The sequence below is a fragment of the Tenrec ecaudatus genome, chromosome X (assembly GCF_050624435.1).
Source record: "Tenrec ecaudatus isolate mTenEca1 chromosome X, mTenEca1.hap1, whole genome shotgun sequence".
In the NCBI taxonomy this organism is placed as follows: Eukaryota; Metazoa; Chordata; class Mammalia; order Afrosoricida; family Tenrecidae; genus Tenrec; species Tenrec ecaudatus.
This window is the reverse complement of record NC_134548.1, coordinates 167,540,161-167,562,064: the sequence shown is the minus strand read 5'-3', so window position 1 is coordinate 167,562,064 and position 21,904 is coordinate 167,540,161. Positions and strand designations below refer to the sequence as shown.

Here is a 21,904-nt window from a genome sequence, read left to right as displayed (position 1 = left end):
AGGGGGAGCCTTACTAATGGGGGAGTGACCCAGGGAAGGCTATGAGAAAGAATTATTGCTACAAGAGGTGAACTTTCAGAAGCCAATTGCTGGGCCTATCTTCTGAGGCGCCTTTTGGTGGGTTTGAACTACCCCCTTTTTCTTTTGGTTCAACATTATTATTTGTTTCTTTTTTAAATCATTTTATTGGGGACTTGTACAACTCTTATCACAATTCTTACATCCATCCGTTGTGTCAAGCACATTTGTACATTTGTTGCCATCAGCATTCTCAAAACATTTGCTTTTTACTTGACACCTTGGTATCAGCTCCTCATTTTTCCCCTCCCTCCCCGCTCACAAACATTTGATAATTTATAAATTATTGTTATTTTGTCATGTCTTACACTGTCTGATGTCTCCCTTCACCCACTTTTCTGTTGTCCATCCCCCAGGGAGGGGGTTATATGTAGATCCTTGTGATCTGTTCCCCCTTTCTCCCCCACCTTCCCCTTCTCCTCCTGGTATTGCTACTCTCATTATTGGTCCTGAGGGGGTTCTCTGTCCTGGATTCCCTGTGTTTCCAGTTCTCATCTGTACCAGTGTACATCCTCTGGTCTAGCCGGATTTGTAAGGTGAACTACCCACCTTTTTAAGCTAGTAAACAGTTGTGTAACCACTTACCTGAATCATTTTTTCTTCATTGAACCACAATCTCCCAAGAAAGGGCGGAGCTCAGACGGGAACCCACACCTGGAGAGACTTCAGAGTCCTTAGAGGCAGGAAACTGTGTAGCCTTCTCCTAAAATGACTTTCAGACCAGGCCTTGAGGACGATGACCCCAATTAGAGCAGCCAGTCCACAGAGAGGACCACATGGCCAGCCCCACTATGAGACATGACGCCCCTCACTGACCCATAGCCCTACAGAGGACAACATGGGAGACACAGTGTGGGAATTGCACCTGATCTGATCCCGCCACACCGAGGCAAAACACTAAGGGGGTACAACAGAACAGCAAGGGAATGGAGCGGCGAGGTCCCCAGGGAATGCTGAGGGTGAACTTTGGGGACAGGATGTGGAGCCCCAACAGACTGGACTGGAAAACACTCCTAAAGGCCAACAATCAGTCATTGAACTAACTACAAGCTTTTCTTCTTCTTGTGTTTTATTTTTTTGGTCATTGGTTTGTTGTTGTTGTTTTGTTGTATATTGCTGCTTGGTTTTGCTCTGACTTGTTTTTGTGCATGTTATTATCTCCGCAGGTCTGTCTAAATAAGATAGGCTGGATGAACAATCTGGAGGAGAAAACAACAGGACCAAAAGTTCCGGGGGGACATGGGAGAGGGAGAGGTGGGGGGAAAGGAAGTGGTGTTGACAAACCCAGGGATAAGGGAACAACAAGTGATCCAAATTGGTGGGGAGCAGGGTGTGAGAGGCCTGGTAGGGCATGATCAAGGGTAATGTAACCAAGAGGAATTGCTGAAACCCTGGTGGGGACTGGGCATGATAGTGGGACAGGAGCAAAGTCAAGGGAAATAGAGGAAAGAGCTTGGAGGCAAAGGGCATTTATAGAGGTCTAGATAAAGACATGTATATATGCACATATATTTATATATGAGGATGGGGAAATAGATCTATGGGCCTATGTTTATACATTTAGTATTAAGGTAGCAGAAGGACATTGGGACTCCACTCAAGTACTCCCTCAATGCAAGAATACTTTCTTCTGTTAAATTGGCATTCTATGATGCTCACTTCCCGACACAATCATCGCTGAAGACAAAGCAGTGAACAAGCAAATGTGGTGAAGAAAGCTGATGGCGCCCAGCTATCAAAAGATATAACGTCTGGATTCCTAAAGGCTTGAAGGTAAACAAGTGGCCATCTAGCTCAGCAGCAACAAAGCCCACATGGAAGAACCACACCAGCCTATGTGATCATGATGTGCCGAAGGGATCAGTTATCAGGTATCAAAGAACAAAAAATCATATCATTGTGTGCTCACCTCCATGATATGATCGCGGAAGACAAAGTGGACGCATAAGCAAATGTGGCGAAGAAAACTGATGGTGCCCAGCTATCAAAAGATGTAGCGTCTGGGGTCTTAAAGGCTTAAAGGTAAACAAGCGGCCATCTAGCTCAGAAGCAACAAAGCCCACATGGAAGAAACACACCAGTCTGTGTGACCACGAGCTGTTGAAGGGTTCAGGTATCAAGCATCAAGGAACAAAAAATCTTATCATTGAAAATGTGGGTGAGTGCAGAGTGGAGGCCCAAAGGCCATTTGTAGGGCACTGGAGATCACCTTGCAGAGGGGTCTCGGGGAGACTAGCCAGACAGGGTGCGATGTAGCAACGATGAAAAATACAACTTTCCTCTACTTCCTAAATGCTTCCTCCCACCCCACTATCATGATCCCAATTCTACCTTGCAAGTCTGGCTAGACCAGAGGATGTACACTGGTACAGATAGGAACTGGAAACACAGGGAATCCAGGACGGATGATCCCTTCAGGACCAGTGGTGTGAGTGGCCATACTGGGAATGTAGCGGGAAGGTGGGTTGGAAAGGGAGACCCAATTACAAGGCTGTACATGTGACCTCCTCCCTGGGGGACAGATAACAGAAAAGTCGGTGAAGGGATATGTCAGACAGTGTAAGATATGAAAAAATAATAATTTATAAATTATCAAGGGTTCATGAGGGAGTGGGGAGCAGGGAGGGAGGGAAAAAAATGAGGACCTGATGCCAGGAGCTTAAGTGGAGAGCAAATGTTTTGAGAATGGCGAGGGCAATGAATGTACAAATGTGCTTTACAGAATCAATGTATGCATGGATTGTGATAAGAGTTGTATGAGCCCCTAATAAAACGATTTAAAAACATTTAATGACTTTCAGGAGTTATCTGTGGGGAACAATTTGGTGTGTCAGGAAAAGAGGGTTAAACCCAGGTCTAAACCTGGAGGCACTTCAAGTAGAAATGAGGTAGGGGCAGAAGATTTGACCCGGGAGGCCAAGGAGTACCCTGAGCCCAGGAGCACTAAGAGGACACCTGTGTCTTGGAAGGGAGAAAAGGAGAGAAGGAGAGGGGGGACCTGCACCTTCTATAAGGGGTGTGTAAGTAAGAGGTCATTGGCAATCTTGACCAGAGGGCCCTGGGAAGTTGAGGGAGGAGTGGGGATGGAGGGATGGGGTGGGGGTGGTAGCTGGAAAGTCCTCACTCTATTGTGAGCTTGGGAGAGCACTGGCAGGGGTGAAGTGAAGTGTGATTCTGGCTGGTCACCCTTCAGGGAGCGGGGACAAAAAGGTGAGCCAAGATGGGAGGAAAGGGGGGAATTTCTGGGCCAGGGTGAAAGGGCATCTGGGGCCATCATGACATGAGACTGGGGGGGGGGATGGAGTGGCTATAGGCTGTAGACCTTGCCTTCACCCCAAATCTGGGGGGTACCCCCAGACCCACCTGCAGGCCCTAAACCGAGAAATCCTTCCACAGAATGTGTACCTCACGGATGGGGTTTGGGACAGGCCCTCGTGCAGCTTGAAGGGAGGACCTGACCATGGCTGGGCACACTCTACTGTTCACCTCACTGGCCTTCTCAGTGTTGGGGTGCCCCAGTGCCTATCCCACAATAAGTAGGGCCCACTCCTTTCTGATAAGGATAGTAGTACATTGTTTCCCTGAAGGAGAGCCCAGGGAGGTCAAGCCCACTCAAGGGTGACCAAGGTTAGGCCGCCATCAGGAATCTGGGGGCTGCCCTTCTTGTCACATGTATACCTCTAGTCCCTCCCCTTCCTATCATATATACACCCCCAGCTCATGCCTTTCCTGTTGGGCCTTTGCCCATTGTATATCCTCCTCCTATTGCTCGTATTGCCTAGTGTACAGCCCCTTCCTGTGACTTGGGTGGTTACCTGTAATCACGCCCCCTAAAGAAACAGATAAGCCTTGGTTAGCAATAAACCTTGCTCTCTCGGGCTCTCTCCACATGGACCACCAAGCAGGGCTGAGGTGAGCATGCTACCATGTATGTGTCTGACTCCATTATTTCACTCTCTCTTCTTTCTCTCATGTTCTCCATGACTTTACTATAATCTTTACTTATCACCGTATAATTGCGCCTACCGGACCCATGATGATTTGTTATGGGCTTTCTCCCCCCACACCCCAGGGCCCTGCCCCTGCCCAATTCAGCTCTCCACACTCCCAGGTTTCTGTTTCCCTTACGTCCTGACCTTACCCTAGTCTCACCCTGAGCACTGGCCCAGATGGCTAGCCTCTTGACTCCAGACATACATCACCCGCCTAGAACCCTGCAGCCGCCCTTCCTGTGCCAGACCCCACCCACCCACAGACACGGGCTGGAGACATACACACTGTCCATGCCTCCCCTGCCCGGCCCCCAGAACACTGTCGTTATGCATTCAACAACCGTGAGTGGATGGGGCCACAATTTTTTTTTAATTTCTCGTGTGGTAAAACATGTATACCACGCCAATTGCCGTTCTAACTGGTTTTGAGTGTGCAATTCAGTGGTCTTTAGTACGTTCGATCTGTTGCGTGACTCCCCACAGCCTACCTCTGAACCTTTTCACCCTGGAGACCTTGCCCCAATGCTGCGAAGTTTCCGTTCTACTGTCTGTCTCTATGGAACTGCCTCCTGTGCACACTCCGTACAAGATGGGACCTTGGCGGAAAGATGAGAGCCCTTATGGGGTAAGGAGTTTGTCATGAGAGGGTTCCAATGATCGGACAGCTGGAAGAATGTCATCGATAACCCTACAGTGCACTTGTTTTGCTCTCGGCAAAAGAAAAACAGGAAAAAAATCTTCCCTTTTTAAAAACAGAAGCAAAAAAAAAGCTGGGACCTTGGCTGCGGGGCTTTTCACTGGATACAGTGTTGCCAGCGTCCGCCCAAGCTGTTATCAGGACATGAGTTTTCTGCGTGGCTGACAGCATGTCATTTACCTACAGACACATTGTACTTATCCATTCCTCTGTTGATGGACACTTGTCACTCGGTTGTTGTCAATTATGCTACAATGAAGGTGTACCTGCATTCGAGGCTTTTAAAGAAATGCACAAGCGTGGAATTGCTGGATCCCATCGTCCTGTGGCTGGTGCAAGCAATCAGACAAGAGAGTTTGCAGGGTCACCACAGGAGGACAGCTGCCCAGCACCCCGGGAGGTGGGGACCCGGGAAGCCCCAGAGATCTTACGCAGCCTGGTGAAAGTGAGGATCAAGAAAGACAAAATATATGCAAATAATGCAACGGCCACAGAACTTGAAACGGCCTCTTCCCACTTTACTTCGGCTGCCACAAAAAAACCACCTAATGCCACCACCAAGGACACTGGAGGTGCCCTGCAGTGTACAGCTACTCTCCTCATGGTCGCACTCTCCCTTTCACACCTCAGGCAAAAAAACACCTTCACTTCCTTATCTCCTAACTCAATCCATGTGGTGGCTGCATCGCCTCTACTGTTGCCACACCCATTGTATTGGCACAGAAAATGTGGAGAATCTCACATTTCACTGCTTCGAAGAACTTGCGAAGTGTTTGATTCAATGATGAATGCCAATATTATCTTTGGAGTTTCATGTACAAGATGACGAGTGAATGACAACACCCGAAAATTAAGAGGTGGGTTCCTTAAATGTAGGCTAAGGAAGAAGGACCCTTAAAACTCTACCTTTCAAAATATGGTTTCATCATTTATAGAGATAAAGGCTGGGCTGCGGAATGGAGAGGTTCATTTGTCCTTTTATTCAGGAAATCCATAAGGCCATAAAAAAGGTGAGGTAATATTGAGCAGCTGATAGCAAGGGCTCAAGCAGAAAGCTAGCGTTTTGAGAATGATGATGGCAACAAATGTACAAATGTGCTTGACACAGTGGATGGATGCATGGATGGTGATAAGAGTTGTACGAGTCCCCAATAAAATGATTTAAAAAAAGAAAAGGAAGATTAGGTAATATTAAAAGCTTCCACCATTCTATTTATATGTACCTATGAAAGTACCTCCAGATGTCTCTGTAAATCTTCCATTGTTGCTGCAGAACCACTTTAATGCGGACCGACTCTAGATGAAAGTTTTTACATTATTCAACTGTGTTAGTCCAGGTAGACTAGAGAAACAAATTCAGGGACACTGATAATGTGTATAAGAAAGAGCTTTATAGATAAGAACAATTGAATATTGAGAAAACATGCCAACCCAGTCCTGATCAAGTCCGTAAGTCCCATATTAGCCCATATGTCAGAAACCAGTCAATAAAGTCCTCTTCTGACTCATGCAACACATACAATGACGCTGAACGCAGGAAGGTCACAGGTCAGTGGGTGGAAAGTCTTGTGGATCCAGTGGCGGTGGAAGCATCTCAGCGCTGGCAGGGGTCTCCACGTGGCTCCTTCAGCTCCAGGGCTCTAGTGTAGCTCCATGTGTCTTCTCTGCAGGAGTGTCTCATAGGGAGTGAGTGTGTCCTGCCTCCAGTGAGCTATTTGCCTCCGTGGCACCTTCAAATGAGGTCATCAAGCTGTGACCTGATTGACAGGCTAAACTCCACCCCTTCACTCTTAAGTTTCAAATTGACAACAGAGTATGTAACTACCACATAAACTATCACTGTTCTCTTGGAACTGGAACTCTTATTTGAGGCTTTGCATTTGACATTGCATTTAACGTTTTATGTAGTTGACATGTGCCAGGGAATGAGGGATGGTGCTGCTGTACCCTAAGTCCAAGCATAATAAGTGAACTTTACTTATACACTTATTATGAAGAAAAATGATAAGCATTTCTGATCACCTATTCCAATTCATGGAAGCAGCAGTCAAGAGATCAAAAGACATTTTGCATTAGGGAAGTCTGCTGCACAAGGCCACTTTGGAGTGTTTAAGACCAAGGATGGTACTTTGATGACTCAGGTGTGCTGTGGTGTTTTCCATTGCATGTAAGAGTGGGACATGGAATAAGGAAGACCATAGACGAATCGATGCCTTTGAATTGTGGTGCTGGAGGAGACTGTTGAAAGTCCCATGGACTGCTGACCTTCCAGGCAAACCAATCTGTCTTGGAAGAAGCATGGCCAGAGTGCTCCTTAGAGGCAAGGATGGTGAGATTTTGTCTTACATACTTTGGACATGTGGTCAGGAGAGTGGCCAGTCCCTAGAGAAAGATATCATGCTTGGTAAAGTAAAGGGGCAGCAAAAAAGAGGGAGGCCCTCAATGAGATGGATGGAGCCCAAGGCTTCAGCAATGGGCTCAGGCACAGGAAGAATGGTGGGGATAGCGCAGGACCAGGCCGTGTTTGTTCTGCTGTCGATCGGGTTGGAAATGACTCCATGGCCCCTAACAACCACCTGCCACACCACAGCATTCCCATTCAACAACATTGCCAGGCTCATTCAGCTCAAACTGATTCCAAAATGCTGCTTCTTATTTCTGTTTTGGTTAAATGTGTTTTACAATGTGAACATTCATCTGTTGAATGAAAGTCAAGCAAAATAAATCTTGAAATAAAGATATGTGAAGGAGCCAAAAGGAATGTACATCAAGAAGTTGGGAAATGAAGACGAGAAGCTAACTTGTATTAAATTCACAAAATTTTTTATGCTCTGTCTATGAAGACCTTATTTTTAAAAGTTTATGGGAAAAAAAGATGTGTGGTGGGGAATAGGGCACTGACCCATCCAAGGGGAGGGTATTGTTTGTGTCTCCACAGGGAATGAGGGACCAGATGTAAAGTCAGTGCCAGACGACTGCAGTGTGCTAGCAGGGTGTGGGGAGCCAGTGGAGGGGCCTCAGGGCTTGGCCACCATACCAGCTACATGGACAACTGCCCCTCACCCCAGAATTTACTTGAGAGGACGGCACTGAAGCTGCAGCTAGGGGAGAGGGGCCTGTCTGATCAGAGCAAATGGGAGCAAAGAAGGGGAGGAAGAGAGAGTGGAGCACATCCTGGCCCATCAGGCCTGGAGGACGATATGCCCGCTCTGAACAGCCAATGGACAGAGTGGACAATATGGCTGATCCCACTAGGAGACACGCCGTCCTTGATGGCCCAGGGCCCTAAGGGGGACAACACTGGAGACTCAGGGTCGGGACTGGCCCAGACTGACCCTGCGACACTGAGGCAAACCACTAAAAGCGTGCGGCAGAACAACCGTGGGAGCAGAGCAGGGAGGCCCTGAGGGAGTACAAAGGACAGACTCTGGGGCCAGAGCATGGTACCCCATCGGACCTGAGTAAAGGACACACCTAGAGATAAAAAATCAGATCTTTATCTGTTTACAGGCTTTTCTTTCTTTTTAAAACTTTTTTTCCTTGGGGTCTTGGGGGGGCAAGACAAAAAGTCCCCCTCAACACCCTCCGCTCTCCAGTCCCAGCAGGACTAGGAGAGAAGGGCCCAAACCCACAATAAAGTTTGCTTTATCAAAAAAAACCAACTTTTTTTCTTTTAATTAATTTATTCTTCTATGGGTAATTTGTTTTCTTTTTTGTTTTCATCGCTGCGTTCTCACTCATCGCCTATCTTGGTATGACTTGATTTTTGGTGCATATCATTATCTTTACAGATCTATCTAGATAAGATAGACTGGATGAATAGTCTGGATAGAAAACAACGGGACCAATGGTTCCGGGGGGGGGGGGGGACACGGGAGAGGGGGAGGAAGGGGCATCGAGGTGGTGCTGACCAACCCAGGGACAGGGGAGCAATAAGTGATCCAAAGTCAGTAGCAAGGAGGGTGTGACAGGTCTGGTAGGGATTCAGCAAGAGCATGGTAACTGAGAGAAATTACTGAAACCCAAATGAAGGCTGAGCATGATAGTGGGACAAGAGGAAAGTAAAAGGAAATAGAGGAAATAACTAGGTGACAAAGGGTATTTATAGAGGTTCAAAGACTGGAATGTACATATGTAAATATATTTATATGAGTGTGGGGAAACAGATCTATGTGCATATATTTATAGGTTAAGTACTAAGGCAGCAGATGGACATTGGGCCTCCACTCAAGCACTTACTCAGTGCAAGAACACTTTGTTCTATTAAATTGGCATTCCAGGATGCACACCTTCCCGACACGATTGCTGAAGAAAATTGAGTGCATAAGCAAATGTGGTGAAGAAAGCTGACGGTGCCCAGCTGTTAAAAGATATAGCATCTGGGGTCTGAAAGGCTTGAAGATAAACAAGTGGCCATCTAGCTGAGAAGCATCAAAGCCCACATGGAAGAAGCACACCAGCTTGGCTGAACATGAGGTGTAGAAGAGACCAGTTATTAGACATCAAAGAACTAAAAATCACATCAGTGAATGCCCACCTTCCTGATACGATCACTGAAGACAAATGTGTGCATAATGTGGTGAAGAAAGCTGACAGTGCCCGGCTATCACAAGATATGGCGTCTGGGGTCTTAAAGGCGTGAAGATAAACAAGTGGCCATCTAGCTGAGAAGCAACAAAGCCCACATGAAAGAAACACACCAGCCTGTGTGATCACGAGCTGTTGAAGGGATCAGGTATCAAGCATCAAGGAACAAAACATATCATTGAAAATGTGGGTGAGTGCAGAGTGGAGACTCAAAGCCCATTGGTAGCCAACTGGACACCCCCCTACTGAAGGGTTGTGGGGAGGAGATGAACCAGTCAGGGTGCAGGGTAGCGATGATGAAACATGTAACTTTCCTCTAGTGCTTCAATGGTTTCTCCCCCCGCACTATCATGATCCCAATTCTACCTTAAAAATCTGGCTAGACCAGAAGATGTACATAGGTACAGATAGCAACTGGAAATACAGGGAATCCAGGACAGATGACTCCTTCAGGACCAGTGCCGAGAATGGCAATGCCTGGAGGGTGGAGAGAATGTGGGGTAGAAAGGGGGAAGTGCTTACAGGAATCTATGTATAGCCTCCTCCCTGGGGGAGGGACAGCAGAGAACAAGGCGGGGGGAGACATCGGACAGTGTAACATATGGCAAACTAATAATAATTTATGAATGATGAAGGATTCATGAGGTAGGGAGGAGTGGGGGGGAGGGGGAAAATGAGCAGCAGATATTAAGGGCTCAAGTAGAAGGCAAATGTTTTGAGAATGATGATGACAACAAATGTACATATGTCCTTGACACAATGGATGGATGTATGGATTGTGATAAGAATTGTATGAACCCCCAATAAAGTGATTTTAAAAAAGAAAACAAAACTTTATGAATCAGAATAGTCACATTTGGAACACTTTCTGGATTAGTCACTATTTTTAGGTTGTTAGAACCTGATCCTAAAGTGGGCTTGATCTGACTAAATCAGTGGTTCTCAATCTTCCTAATGTCGTCCTTTAATACAGTTCCTCATGTTGTGGTGACCCCACAAACATAAAATTATTCTTGTTGCTACTTAATCACTGTCATTTCATTTTGCTACTGTTATGAATTGGGCAACCCCTGTGAAAGGGTCATGAGGAACTGTGCGCGGGGATGGCCACTTGTTTACCTTCAAGCCTTGAAGACCCCAGACACTATATCTTTTGATAGCTGGGCACCATCAGCTTTCTTCACCACATTTGCTTGTTGACCTGCTTTGTCTTCAGCAGTTGTGTCGGGAAGGTGAGCATCATAGAATGCCAATTTAATAGAAGAAAGTATGCTTGCATTGAAGGAGTACTTGAGTGGAGGCCCGATGTCCATCTGCTACCTTAATACTAAACCTATAAATATAGGCACATAGATCTATTTCCCCATCCTTATATAAAAATATATTTGCATATGTACATGCCTTTATTCAGACCTCTATAAATGCCCTTTGCCTCCTAGCTCTTTCCTCTATTTCCTTTGACTTGCCTCTTGTCCCACTGTCATGCTCAGTCTTCATTTGGGTTTCAGTAATTCCTCTCAGTTACATTACCCTTGATCATGTCCTACCAGGCCACCTACACCCTCCTCACCACTGATTTGGATCACTTGTTCCCTTGTCCCTGGGTTTGTTAACACCACTACCTTTCCCCCCACCTCCCCTTCTCTCATGTCCCCCCGGAACTGTCTGTCCCATTGTTTTCTCCTCCGGATTGTTCATCCAGCTTATTTTATTTAGACAGACTTGTGGAGATAATAACATGCACAAAAACCAGACAGAGCAAAACCAAGCAACAATATACAACAAAACAGCAACAACAAACCAATGACAAAAAAAACAAAACACAACAAGAAAGAAAAGCTTGTAGTTAGTTCAAGGAATGTTTGTGACCTTTAGGAGTGTTTTCCAGTCCAGTCTGTTGGGGCACCATGCCCTGGCCCCAAAGTTCACCTTCAGCATTCCCTGGGGATCTCGGCACTCCATTCCCTTGCTGTTCTGTTGTACCCCTTAGTGTTTTGCCTCGCTGTGGCAGGATCAGATCAGGTGCAATTCCCACACTGTGTCTCCTGTGTTGTCCCCTGTAGGGCTATGGGTCAGAGAGGGACATTGTGTCTCATAGTGGGATCAGCCCATAGTGACCCTTTTAAGGATTCTGAGACTTAAATGTTTCCAGGACTTCAGTCTGTATGGGAGCACACAGCTTCATCTTTTCTCTTATAGAATGGCTGATGAGTTTGAAGGGCAGGACTTGCAGTGAGCAGCCCAAGCCTTGCCTGGCAGTGCCGCCTGCAGCTAAGGAAGGATTGTTGTTATTAGGTGCCATCGAGTTTGTTCTGACTCCTAGTGAACCTACAGTATAAGGACAACATAGTGAGATACCGCCTGGTCGGGCACTGCCCACGCAATTATGTTTGAGCCCATTGTTGCAGCTGCTATGTCAATCCATCTTGTCAAGGATCCTTCCTCTTTTTTGCTGTCCCTTTACTGATCATGAAAAAAATGTTTTTAAATTGAAACCGTTACATGGGATCACATTGTCCCACACTTGGTGACACTCGGTTTGATCACACAGTCAAGGTGGGGTCTGCTGAAAACATGCACTCTGAAGGCCTAACCTCAGCTACTTGTGAACCGAGTGTGGTTTAGAAATAAGGACTCGGAAGATATTCTCAGTTGTTACCATGAAGCCATCCATACTACAGTATAAAAGAGAAGATAAAAACAAGAAGAGATTAAAAGGTTGGGGGCGGGGGGAAGAGAAGAGTCACTGAGAGGCGGAGGGCAGCCTGCTGTGTGACATGGAAATCAGGGTGCAGCTTCAAGTTTCAAAGTGCCTCCGGAGGAACCCACTCAGATCCTGGCATCAGAACTGTGAGACAATACTTTGCTCTTTTCACAAGCCACTCAAGGGTATTCTGTCGCCATGCCCTAAACACGAATGCAGCCTCCAAGGATGCTTCTCACCTTGATCGATGATCCCCTCAGGGCTCCATCTGTATCACAAAGTACACCCTAATATTTTCACATTCACCACTCCCATAACTACCAACCAACATACTAAGGCTGTGGTTCTCAACCTGTGGGTCACCACCCCTTTGGGGGTCAAACGGAATGACCCTTTCACAAGGGTCGCCTAAGACCATTGGAAAACACATAAACATTTCATCAATATAAAATTACATAAGGTTTTGTGAGTAATCACTATGCTTTAATGATGTTCGATTTGTAACAGTGAGATTATATCTTGCACATCAGATATTTACATTATGATTCATAACAGTAGCAAACTTAGAGTGATGAAGTAGCAATGAAAATCATGTGATGGTTGGGGGGGGTCACCACCACATGAGGAACTGAATGAAAGGGTCACGGCAGGAGGAAGGTTAAGGACCCCTGTACTGAGGGGAACGTCCGTGCTTTTGTCTTTAGAGTCTATACCACAAAGGGAGCACAGAGAGCTCTTTCAAAGGCACTTGAATTATTTTTCTCTGGGTGGTTTTCAGTTAGGTTCATTAGCATTAGTTTTTACTAATGCATGTTAGCATTTTTTCATCCTTTAAAAATATGAATACATGAGTGAATTAAAAAAACTGTGGTACATACATACAGTGGAGTACTATGCATCACTAAAAAGCAGTGATGAACGCATGAAGCACATCCCTGCATGGGAAGAACTGGGGGAAATCATGCTAAGTGAAGTAAGCCAAACACAAAAGGACAAGTACAACATGAGTTCCCTGAGATAAGCTTAAAAAATGCAAAAGGGGCATAGGGAAAAATCCACTGTATACAAACATTCCTGGGGTGAGGTCCAGGTAGTATGGCAGGGGCCAGACTAAATCCAGGGGTACATATGGTAGCCAACTAAAAAGGAGGGTGGGTAAGGAAAAAAATAAAAAAGAAATGAGTAGCAGGGGCATAGGGCACTAACCCACCCAAGGGGAGGGTATTGTTTATATCGCCACAGAAAAAGAGGGACCAGACTTCAACCCAGTGCTCCAAGATGTGAATGCAACATGCCTCCATAGAGTAGGGAACCAGTGGAGAGGTCTGAGGGGCCGGCCCCAATCTCAACTAAGTGGACACCTACCTCTCCCCCCAGAAGGATTTGTTTCAGGGGACAGCACTGAAGCTGCAGCTCAGGGAGAAGGAGCAAATGAAGAGGGAGGAAGAGAAAGTGGAGCACATCCTGGCCCACCAAACCTTGACGAGTATATTCCTGCTTAGAGCAGCCAATCCACAGAGACGACCACATGGCCAGCCCCACTATGAGATACGACATTCCTCACTGACCCATAGCCCTACAGGGCACAACAGTGTGGGAATTGTGCCCAATCTGATTCCACCACACTAAAGCAAAACACTAAGGGCATGCAACAGAACAGCAAGGGGAACAGAGCAAAGAAGTTCCCAGGGAATACCAAAAATAGACTTTGGGGCCAGGTCTTGATACCCCATCAGACTCAACCAGAAAACACTCCTAAAGGCCAACACACAGTCATTGAACTAAGTACAAGCTTTTCTTTTTTGTTCTTGTTGTGTTGTGATTTTGTTTGTCATTGGCTTATTGTTGTTTGGTTTTCTTTTGTTGCTTGGTTTTGCTCTGTCTTGTTTTGGTGCATGTTATTTCCTCCGCAGGTCTGTCTAAATAAGATAAACTGGATGAACAACCTGGAAGGGAAAACAATGGGACAGGCAGTTCTGGGGAGGACCTGGGAGAGGCGGATATGGGGGAAAGGAAGTGGTGTTAACAAACCCAGGGACAAGGGAACAACAAGTTATCCAAATCGGTGATGAAGAGGGTATAGGAGGCATAGTAGGGCATGATCAAGGGTAATGTAATCGAGAGGAATTACTGAAACCCAAATAAAGGCTGAGCATGACAGTGGGACAAGAGGCAAGTCAAAGGAAATAGAGGAAAGAGCTAGCAGGCAAAGGGCATTTATGGAGGTCTACATAAAGGCATGTCCATATGTAAATATATTTACATAGGAAGACAGGGAATAGATTTATGTGCATATATTTACAGGTTTAGTATTAAGGTAGCAGATGGACATTGGGCTCCACTCAAGTACTCCCTCAATGCAAGAATACTTTGTTCTATTAAACTGGCATTCCATGATGCTCACCTTCTCTACACAATTGCTGAAGACAAATGGGTACATAAGCAAATGTGCTGAAGAAAGCTGATGGAGCCTGGCTATCAAAAGATATAGCGTCTCAGGTCTTAAAGGCTTGAAAGTAAACAAGCGACCATCTAGCTCAGAAGCAACAAAGCCCACAGAGTAGAAGCACACCAGCCTGTGTGATCACGAGGTGCCGAAGGGATCAGTTATCAGGCATCAAAGAAAAAAAAATCATATCATTGTGAATGAGGGGGAATGTGGAGTGGGGACCCAAACCCATCTGTAGGAAACTGCACATCCTCTTATGGAAGGGTCTCTGAGAGGAGACGAGCCACTTAAGGTGCAGTGTAGCAACGATGATACATACAAATTTCCTCTAGTTCCTAAATGCTTCCTTCCTCCCACCCCCTCTCCACTATCATGATCCCAATTCTACCTTACACATCTGGCTAGACCAGAGGATACACACTGGTACAGATAGGAACTGGAAACACAAGGAATCCAGGGTGGATGATCCCTTAGGGACCAGTGGTGAGAGTGGCGATACCGGGAGGGTGGGATAGAAAGGAGGAACAGATTACAGGGATCTACATATAACCTCCTCCCTGGGGTACAGACAACAGAAAAGCAGGTGAAGGGAGATGTCAGACAGTGTAAGATATGACAAAATAATAATTTATAAATGATCAATGGTTCATGAGGGAGGGTAAGCAGGGAGGGAGGGGGAAAATGAGGAGCTGATGCTAGGGGCTTACGTGGAGAACAAATGTTTTGAGAATGATGAGGGTAACGAATGTACAAATGTGCTTTATACAATTGATGTATGTATGGATTGTGATAAGAGTTGTATGAGCTCCCAATAAAATGATTACAAATGAAACAAACAACAAATTATGAATACATAGAATACTTACATGGCTCCAAAGTTAAACCTACATTAAAAAGATGGGTCCAGAAGTCTACACCCATCTCAATTCTTTACAGAGGTTTTTTTCCCGTTAGCTTATGGTTGACCCACCCTGTCTTTTTTCCCCCAATAATTGAAGGCGATCTTCATGTTTCTGTGTGCGTCCTTGTCACTCTCTTTCACAGAAAATAATTCCATAACCAAGCTCATGGCCACCAAGCCAACTCTGACTCGTAACGACCCCATAGGAGACAGTAGAGCTGCCCCTGTGGATTTCCAAGCTGATAACTGTTCACATGAGTAGAAAGCTTTGTCTTTCTCTTGAGAAACAGCTGGTGGTTTTGAATTCCTGAACAATGCCCCCAGAGCCCCTTAACAAAATATATCCTGGGATAAATTCCAAATAGGTTTACGTGGTGCTTTGTTGCCATCAAGTGGAGTTCATTTGTTGTTAGTAGTTGCCGCCAAGTGGGCTCCTACTCGTCACAACCCGATGTATGACAGCCTGGTACCATCCACACAACTCTTGCTGTCTTTGAGCCCATTGTTGAGCTCATTCTGGCATCATTCCATAATTCCCACAGTAGCCAGTGTCCATCCATCTTGTAGAGGGCCTTCCTATTTTTCGCTGCCCCTCTACTTTACCAAGCGTGCTGTCCTTTTCCAGGGACTGGTCTCTCCTGATCAACATGTCCAAAATACTGTGAGCCAAAGTTTCGCCATCCTAGCTTCTAGTGAGCAGTCTGGTTGTACTTCTTCTCAGACAGATTTTTTTATTGTCCATATGCTTCACCAGCACAACAATGCAAAGGTATCGTTCTTCTTCTGTTTTCCTTACTCCATGTCCAACTGTCACATGCACAGGAGGCCATTGAAAACGCCCTGACTTGGGTCAGGTGTGCCTTATTCCTTAAAGGAAACTCCTTGCTTTTCAACACTTTAAAGAGGCCTTTGTGCAGGAGATTTATTCAGTGCCATTTTTCCTTTGATCTCTGGACTGCTGTTTCCAGGAGCATTGATTGTGGCCCAAAGCAAGGTGAAATCCGTGACAACCTCAACCTTTTACCCGGTTTATCATGTTTTTACCATTTGGCCCAGTTGTGAGGGCTTTTGCTTTCACTAAAATGTAATCCACACTGAAGGCTGCAATCCTTGACCTACAGCAGCAAGGGCTTCAAGTCCTCCTCACTTTCAGCAAGCAAGATGGTGTCATCTGCATATTACATGTTGGTAATAAACCTTCCTCCAATCCTGATACCAAATTCTTCTACATGTAATCCAGTTTCTTTGGTGATTTGCTCAGCATGTGGATTGAACAAGTATGGTGAGAGGAAACAACCCTGACACACAGCTTTCCTGATATAAATGTGTGCAGTCTTTTCTTGTTCTGTTTGCACAGCTGCCTCTTGATCTATGTACAGGTTCCACATGAGCACAATGAAGTGTTTCGGAATTCCCACTCTTCTCAAGGTTATCCATAGTTTGTTATGATCCACACAGTTGAATGACTTGGCATAGGCAATAAAACACAAGTAAACACCTTTCTGGTAGTCTCTGCTTTGAGCCAAGATCCATCTGACATCAGCAATGATACCCCTTGTTCCACGTCCTCTTCTGAATCTGGCCTGAACTTCTGGCAGCTCCCTGTCAATGCACTGCTGCAACTGTTGTTGAATGATCTTCAGTAAAAATTTGCGTGCATGTGATATTAATGATATTGTTCAATAATGTGCACATTCTGTGGGGGTTACCTTTCTTTGGGATGGGTACACATGGATTTCACAGAGTTTCATATTCTTTTTATTGCTGGATAGGACTATAGTATGGTTATACCATAGTTTATTTGGCCATTACTCTGTTTGTGAACATTGAAGCTGTGTCCAATATCCTTCTCTTACCAATTACAGTGTCGTGAGACACCTTCGGTATATGCTATTTAGTGTTTGTGGAGTGGACTCTAGGACGGCTGAGTCAAAGACAGTCACTGAGCTTTGTGTTTCCTCAGTACTGTTTTCTTCAACAAGTAATCTGTCTGCTTCAGGCCACCCACTGTCCTAAGTGCTACACGAAAGAGGTATCAGAAAAGATATATAACAAAGAAATAAGCAAACAGACAAGAATATCATTTTAGATTATTAGCTAAGCAGTGCCTAGGCTATGGGTAAATGATCAGAAAGTCCTCTCCAAGGTGGCAACCTGAGCTGAGTAGCGCAGTATCATACAGGTACACTGGAGTCAAACTACGCCCTAAAGGGCGGAGCTTGGCTTCATCTTCTCAAGACAGGATGGCTTGACAAGGAACCCATCAAGCACCTGAAAACTCAAAAACTGAACTCACAATCAAAGAGTGGATTCAGACCCATAGCAACCCTATATCGCCTATATGGGGTTCCCGAGGCTGTAAATCCTTCCTGGAGTAGACAACCTCATTCTCTTTCTCCTGAGGAGCCCTTGGTGGACCGCATGCTGATCTTGTGGTTAGCAGCCAAAGGCCAAACCCACTAAGCCACCAGGACTCCAGAAGGTTCCCTGGGGGGGGGGCTGCTTTCCAAGGCGCCCTGAGGTGGAGTCATGTGCTAAGGGGCGGAGCTTGGTGAGTGTGACTCAGTGGTTTGGCAGCCCATGGGGGTTCTCTGGAACCCAAGCAGGTTCATTAACACAGCAGCTCTGAGTCCAGACAGGCAACTAGGGACAGAGTATCCATGGGGGTTGGGGGTGGTGTGGCGCCCAGGCGCTCTGGGAGCTTCACCCCACTGTGAGAGGCACAGCTCAATCGAGGCTCCGACTCTCCACAGTGACAGGGACCCACGGGAAAATGCCACTCAGCCGGGCTAAGGAGGAGCCAGTCTGCGCAGGCTCCTGAGGGTGAGGTCCCGAGCTAAGGGGCGGGGCTTGGTGAGAGAGCCTCTGTCCACCTCGCTCTGAAGGTCTAGACTTCAAAGGGTCCTCAAACTACGGCCACACGCCCGCAGAGGACATGTATCCAGACCGCCGGGTGTTTTTGCCCCGTTTTGTTTTTTACTTCAAAATAAGATGTGCAGTGTGCATAGGAATTTGTTCATAATTTTTGTTTAAACTATAGTCCGACCCTCCAACGGGTCTGAGGGACAGTGAACTGACCCCCCTGTTTACAAAGTTTGAGGACCCAGTGGGCTTGCTTAGCGGAAAAGGGCCAAGCACGAGGCCTCTGTCGATGAGCCAGTGTGCGCAGGCGCGGGGGTGGAGCCATTGTGCGCAGGCACTGGGGGCGGGGCTTGGCCCGGCGCCTCACGGCCTCAGCCTCAGCGGAAGAAGCGGTTCAGACTCGCGGAGCACGGAAGGCGGAGTCGAGGCGGAGGCAGAGGCGGAGCTGCGGCCATGCAGAACGCGGACGCAGACGCAGGCGATCAGGCAGGCGGCGCAGGCGACCAGGAAGGCGGCGTCGAGCACCTGGAGGAACGCGGCGGCCCCGGCGACCCGAACCCTGAGGGCGCCCTGGCCGCCAACATTCCTCAGGTCGTTCGAGTAGTCCACCTCCCCGGGCCCGGCGGAGACGCCGACCCATTGGGGGCCACCGGGCCCGGGATCCGCCGGCACCAGTTGTATCCGACCTGAGCGGGCGGGTGGCGGGTGGACCCTGGGGGTGGGGCTCAGGCTCAGTCACGTGGGCTCCTTAATGACCGTCAGCTCCCTGATGGTACCTTTCCGGACGCGCGATGGGGCAGAAATAGCCCGCGAGTCTTTAGCTCCGGATGCCGAGCCGCAGCGCGGTGTGGTCCACAAGGAGATCGCCTTGAACGGCAACGCCCTGGTGGTGTGAGTCCCCCCGGTGGAGCCCCCGCGGGCGGGGGGTGGGGGGAGAGCGGGGCGGTGGCCTGACTCACCGTCCCTCTTTCTCCTGGTCTAGCCGGTGGACATCGGAGGATCCCCGCCTCCTGCGTATCTCCATCATCACCTTCCTGGATCAACTGTCTATGGTAGTCCAGACTATGCAGCGATTCGGACCCCATCGCAACCGTTGAGTCTCAGCCAGGAAACCGGCAGCCTCCCCTGGCCTTTGGATGCTCCCCCCCCCCCCAATTGTTCTGTGGCCCTAGGAGGAGGGGCGTAAATGTTTGTTCCAGCAAAAATAAATAAAATTGAGATTCTTGCACTCCGAGTCTGGACCCTTCTGGGGTGGGGTGGGGCGGCGTCCCTGCCCCCAGCCTCCGTTGGGCGGGCTGTAGGGCAAACCTGGAGACATGTAGTTGAGTCAGCCCAAGGGAAATGGAAGGCCCCACCATTCAACATTCACTAGGGCCCACATTGTGGGGATGTTTGTTGAGGCAGCGAGTATATTCATACATGGGCCGGGATAATAGATATGGGCTTCAAAAGTGCATGGGGAAATGGAGTTAAAAGATCATGGAATTTTTCCATGAGGTTTTCGGAGCCCCCTAGTATGTAACACACAGAGCCCTGGTAGCTTTGCACTACTAACTACAAGGTTGAAGGTTCAAATCCGCCAGCCACTCTGCAAGAGAAAGATGAGGCTGTCTGCTCCTTTAAAGATTTACGAAGTCCTAGGAACCATATGTAGGGGTAATGGGAGTCCGAATGAATGACACCTACTGCATGGTTTTAAAAGTTCAACATTAGGTTTTCTCATTTACATTGCATGTTTCCTCTGCAGATTCTTCAAAAAGAGGTTATTAAATGGCAGCATAAAAAGAAGCATCATATACAACTCTTCTTGATATAATTGAACTATTGAATTGTATTATATGTGGAAGAAGTGCCAATAAAACTAAAAAATAGAAAGCATCATAATGAGATGGCCGAGCACATAAATGGTCCCCTCACCTCCTCGTTTTCCCTGTCAGAGAGAATGATTCCATGGGATTATCATGCATGATTGTTGCAGGAGGCAGACACTTGTCCATTCATTATTGTGCACTTGCTCTACCATACAAGACGGGTCTCCAAAAAGAGGTGCTTTCACCCCAAAAGGCGGGTTTCCCCACTTCCTTGTCAGCTCTGGACCCACATACTGGCAAAACAAGAAACTTCACTTTCAGGTGAAAAGCAAACAGCCCAGACACACTCAAACCCACTGCCAGCAAGTGGATGGCGACTCAGCAACCATACAGGACAGTACAACTGTTCCCGTGGGTTTCTGAGACTTAACTCTTTATGGGAATCGAAAGCCTGCGGAGCAGCTGTTGGTTTCTAACTACTTCCCTCTTCATAACCACTACACCAGCAGGGCTGTAGAATAGAATGTGGAGCCCTGGATGGCATCGTGGGTTACTTGGGGTACTAACCGCAAGGCCAGCATTTTGAAACCTCTGGTTACGGTCTTGAAACCCCACAAGGACAGTTCTACCCTGTCCTATAGGGACCATGGCAGTGAGAGTTCAAATGTCATATATTGTAGCCTTGTTAGCCTCGCTGCTTCATTCTAGGGACTCCATCAGATGTTCTGTGGAGTAAAGGCAGCCTTATGTGTTCTGTTCCCATCTTTTCATTGAGTGATTTCTCGCCCTCTTATGAGTCGGGGTTTTCTGCTTTGTCGAACTGCCCCTGTGGTTTTTCTACGCTGTTAATCTTCAGCAGTACAGGCCTCATCTTTCTCCTGCAAACTGGCTAGTGGATTTGAACTGTTGGCCTTGCAGTTAGCAGCCCAATTCTAATCAATTCCACCCCCGGGGTTCCTTCTCTGGTTTGAGAGTGTGGCTATTTAAGATTGGATATCTGGAATGTATGGATGTGCTTTATACAATTGATGTTTGTATATGTATGGACTGTGATAAGAGTTGTATGAGCCCCTAATAAATTGTTTTTAAAAAAAAGGTTGGATATCTGATAATGAGGAATTTGATCTTGGGTACCTGATATTTTGGTGTTGTTTCAGGATTCTGTGAAGAGTCTTGGAGCTAGTATAGTCAAGTCACGCTTGCTGGAAACAGAGCTGCTTTTAAGAGTAGCGTGCATTTTTCCTCAGTACTAAGTCAAGGCCCGGCTGACGTGACCTTTTCCATTCTGGTGGCCAAGGCAGGTGCAATTCCTATTTCAGCCCATGTTGCCTGTTGCAGGGGCAGTGAATTCTTTAATGTGGTTCTTCTAGGCAACATCTCAAACTCCTACCAAACCTCCTTTCCCTGCATGGGTCTGGGAAGAAGGTGGGAGAAGATACTAAAAGAATTCATTCACCTGTGAGCAATCTTCATCAGGATTCCCTGGAGTGACATCCTGCTGTGTATAAAATAGGCCTTTTGCTAAGCTGCAGGAGGTGGGATCTCATTACTGGCAAGAGCCAGGAGTGAGCACGCCCTCTGAACCAGAGACCCCTGCAGTGAATCTCCTGAATCCAGAAGACAGCTAGGACAACAGAGGAGCAGTCACAAAACCACCAGCCAGAGCCTGTAACAGTGATGGACTTCCCAACCCACAGAGCAAGGAAAGCTGAGTGCTTTGGGGTAAGAGACTGACTTGTGGAGTGGGGTGCCTCTGGGTACTTAATTGGGGAAGATAGACTTGCTGGCCCATGGAAGTAGAGCTGGGTACCTTTGGACTAGGG

At 47.0% G+C, this 21,904-nt stretch overlaps 1 protein-coding gene across 1 annotated transcript; it reads left to right on the top strand.

Moving 5' to 3' along the window:
* The first annotated feature begins 18,645 nt into the window (after positions 1-18,645).
* Positions 18,646-19,498, top strand: LAGE3 (L antigen family member 3). The gene is made up of 3 exons (XM_075538628.1): positions 18,646-18,947; positions 19,033-19,161; positions 19,253-19,498. The coding sequence occupies exons 1-3, from the start codon at positions 18,724-18,726 to the stop codon at positions 19,365-19,367; spliced, it is 468 nt and encodes a 155-aa protein (XP_075394743.1). The 5' UTR covers positions 18,646-18,723; the 3' UTR covers positions 19,368-19,498.
* The last annotated feature ends 2,406 nt before the right edge of the window (positions 19,499-21,904 follow it).